Source organism: Gossypium raimondii, chromosome 13 (assembly GCF_025698545.1).
Source record: "Gossypium raimondii isolate GPD5lz chromosome 13, ASM2569854v1, whole genome shotgun sequence".
NCBI lineage: Eukaryota > Viridiplantae > Streptophyta > Magnoliopsida > Malvales > Malvaceae > Gossypium > Gossypium raimondii.
In genome coordinates this window covers 36,434,639-36,438,132 of record NC_068577.1, presented here as the reverse complement: position 1 = coordinate 36,438,132, position 3,494 = coordinate 36,434,639, and the positions used below count along the sequence as shown (strand labels likewise).

The following is a 3,494-nucleotide window of genomic DNA, read 5'->3' as shown; positions in this document are numbered from 1 at the left end:
ATTACTGGCATGAGCAAGCAATGGATCACAGCCAGGATCAAGCAGAAGGGAGAGTGTAAATGTATTCCATGGAAAAATTTGCGAGACTTGATTCTAGCGCATCCGGATGGGAAAAAGAAGGTCGATGTGTTTGCTTTGAGTATCTACGGGTTAGTGATTTTCCCTAGAGCATTGGGGCATGTTGAGGAAGCGGTTTCAGATCTCTTTGATCAGTTGGGTGAAGGGGTCACGCTTGTTCCTGCGATTTTGGCTGAAACGTTTAGATCTTTGAATGCGTGTAGGCGAGCTGGTGAAGGCAGATTTATAGGCTGTGCGCAATTGTTGATAGCTTGGTTCCATAGTCATTTCTGGAAGGTCGAGAAAGTTTCATATCGAGTTTTCTCTGGCAATTACTCCCCGTTAAAAGAGATCGTGGCTACGCCAAGAAGGGACGATATATCGGAGGAAAATTGGATAGCAATTCTGCAAAATCTTCAAGAGGATGATGTGGAGTGGAGAGCTCCCTAGTTGATTCCTGATGGAATTCTCTATCGTTGTGGGAGCTTTGATTGGGTTCCGTTGCTTGGGATTTGAGGAGCCGTCGGGTATGCACCATTGTTGGTCCTAAGGCAATACAATTCAAGACAGTTTGTGCCGGCAACGCATGGTTTAGCTCAATGTGAGTTCTCGTACCGAGGAAACAATTACAAGAAAAAGGTGAAAGAAATTTCTCAGGCTTTGAATCAGGTTCATAGGTTGAAAAGGCTAGCTGTAGGTTCTATGACAACTCCAAAATACGAGGAGTGGCGAAGCAAGAGAATTAATGATAACATTCTGGAGTTAAACTTAGAGGGTGTTCGACCAATGGAAGAGTACCTACAAGTCATCCCATCAGAGTTGGAAATTATAAAACAAGATTTTGAAAAAAAGAATTTAGAACATGAAAGGAAGATAGAGCGGTTGGAAGAAGAAAAGACGCATTTGAGGCTAGACACTGATGTTCAAAAGCTAGAAGCTAAACAATTAAGAAAGGGAAAGAGTAAAGCCGAGGAGGACCTGAATTAAAAACGGATTATAAGAAGTTGCATTTGTCAATGAGAACCCCTGGGCTAGGGAAGACTTCAGAACAGTGGCGACAAGAGATTAGGGAAGAAAAGGGCAAGGCTGATGGATGGGAAAAGAAATGCCAAGAGATTCAGTTACAAAACAAGGCCTTAGAGAGGAATCTGTTAGAAAGCCGGAGTGAGACAGATGAATTAAAGCCAAGAATAGCTGAACCTGAAAGGTCTCTTCATCGTTACCGAAATCGTAATACCGCGGTGGAGTTAAGAGCGAGCTTGAACAAGATTGAGGAAACAAATAAAAGAGTAGAAGAATTAGATGCGGCATTACAAGACTACGAGATGCGGGTTGAATTTTTTGAAGCGAATGAAGAACGTCAGAAAGAGCAGCTCCACTATTATCAGAGCCAAGTTAGAGACAGAGATCACGTTATGGGAGAAGCCGTAGCCCAGATTCAGGAGGTATCCGATTACTTACAGACCTTGGCAGTACAAGCTGACACTTTGAGCGTAAAATACGAGTTAGAATCAGACCGGGGAAAAGCGCTTGCTTCGCTATTTAGAAAAATTAAAGTTCTGAGCATTAGGGCAAAACTGTATATGTAATATATTTTATGTAAAGAATTTTGTTTTCTAAATGAATATTTCTAAATGAAATTGAATTAGAATCGACGTCTTTTTTGCATTCATGCATTGCATTACATTGCATCATATGCATTAAAGTCCACCAAAATACCCTAATTGGTTAAAATCATTACAGTTAACCTAGAAACCGACAAAAGCTCACCAATTAAGCATCAATACGGTACTCATCGAAAAACTAAGGAAATAGACCAAAGAGTAGAGAAACTGGAGCAAATGCAAAAGGATATGCAAGAACGGTTACAAGTACAAATGCAAGAGCGACTAGATAAAATCCAAGAAGACATGATGGAAAATTTGATCAAGGCTCAAAAAGATGCGATGGCTGAATTGACCCATCTACTGACTGGGAGAGTAGATAAAGGAAAGGGCCCTATGGCCAATCCTGGAGAAGGTAATGAGGATCCGTTATATCCTCCGGGTTTTACTCCACCAAATGTACAAGCCCAAACTGAAATATACCCAAAAGGACCGCCTGTCATAATTAGGCCGCAACAATTACAAACTGGTGTCACGATCCCCACAATTTTCCAAGGACGATCAAGTTTAAGCCCGGGAGAAAACTCAATTAATCCTATTATTCCCGATTTTGATGAGAAAGCTGAAGAAGGAAAGGCGAATGCGGAATTGCCAAAACAGTGGGAAGATAGGTATAAATGGTTGGAGGAAAAAATTCAAAGCCTTGGAAAGCACTGATAGTAATCAGGGAATCGAAGCTAAAGATCTAAGCTTAGTCCCAGATTTAGTACTTCCTCCCAAATTCAAGATGCCTGAATTTGAAAAATACAATGGAACTAGCTAACCCCAAAGCCCACATAACCATGTTCTGTAGAAGGATGACTGGCTACGTTAATAGTGATCAGCTGTTAATACACTGTTTCCAAGACAGTTTGGTAAGGGCAACGTCTAAATGGTACAATCAATTGAGTCGTACCAAGATTGGTTCATGGAGGGACCTAGCACAGGCATTCATGAAACAGTACAACCATGTAACGGATATAACCCCCGATAGAATTACATTACAAAACATGGAGAAGAAACTGAGTGAGAGTTTCAGGCAGTACGCACAAAGATGGAGGGAAGTTGCTATCCAAGTCCAACCGCCGCCCCTAGAAAGAGAAACTACGGCACTCTTTATCGATACCTTAAAGGCCCCATTCATCACGCACATGCTGGGAAGTGCAACAAGAAGCTTCTCAGATATAGAAATGAATGGCGAAATGATTGAGAATGCCATAAGAAATGGGAAAATAGAAATAGGAGAGAGTAACAAAAGGCCAGCCTCGAGAAGGAAGGAAAATAAGGTAAACAACGTGAATACGTACAACATGTCGATTACGGTGAACCAGCCAAGAAAGGTGGTTGCTAGTCAACAAGGTTCAGCAAGACGAGAATCTGGCATAAGACAAGGTACTGAGAAGCCCCAGTTCACGCCAATTCCAATGTCATACAAGGAGCTGTATCAAAATTTTTTCAATGCACACGTTGTCTCTCCCTTTTACTTAAGCCCTTTGCGACCCTCGTATCCCAAATGGTATGATACGAATGCACAATGTGATTACCATGCGGGAATTACAGGGCATTCAATAGAGAATTGCACGACTTTCAAGAAGCTAGTTGAGAGACTCATCAGCATGGGTGTTTTCAAATTTGACGACTCACCTAACGCAGAAAATCCATTACCTAATCATGCTGATAAGGGGGTGAATATGACGAGCGAAAGTAGATGAGAAGAAGTCAAGAACGGCATTGCTGAAGTAAAAACTCCTTTGAAATGGGTTTGGAGAGAGATGGCGAAGAGAGGGCTAGTTA

The 3,494-nt window shown here is 41.7% G+C and overlaps 1 protein-coding gene across 1 annotated transcript; it reads left to right on the top strand.

Moving 5' to 3' along the window:
* Nucleotides 1-1,073: 1,073 nt before the first annotated feature.
* On the top strand, nucleotides 1,074-2,378 carry LOC128036180 (autophagy-related protein 23-like). The gene is made up of 2 exons (XM_052627083.1): nucleotides 1,074-1,502; nucleotides 1,866-2,378. The coding sequence occupies exons 1-2, from the start codon at nucleotides 1,074-1,076 to the stop codon at nucleotides 2,376-2,378; spliced, it is 942 nt and encodes a 313-aa protein (XP_052483043.1).
* Nucleotides 2,379-3,494: the final 1,116 nt, after the last annotated feature.

Bases quoted from the DNA above. Each gene is read 5' to 3' on its own strand.
- LOC128036180 (XM_052627083.1), top strand. From the start codon at position 1,074: ATGAGAACCCCTGGGCTAGGGAAGACTTCAGAACAGTGGCGACAAGAG. The intron at 1,503-1,865 runs GTATCCGATTAC...CGAAAAACTAAG, and splicing joins CCGTAGCCCAGATTCAGGAG to GAAATAGACCAAAGAGTAGA.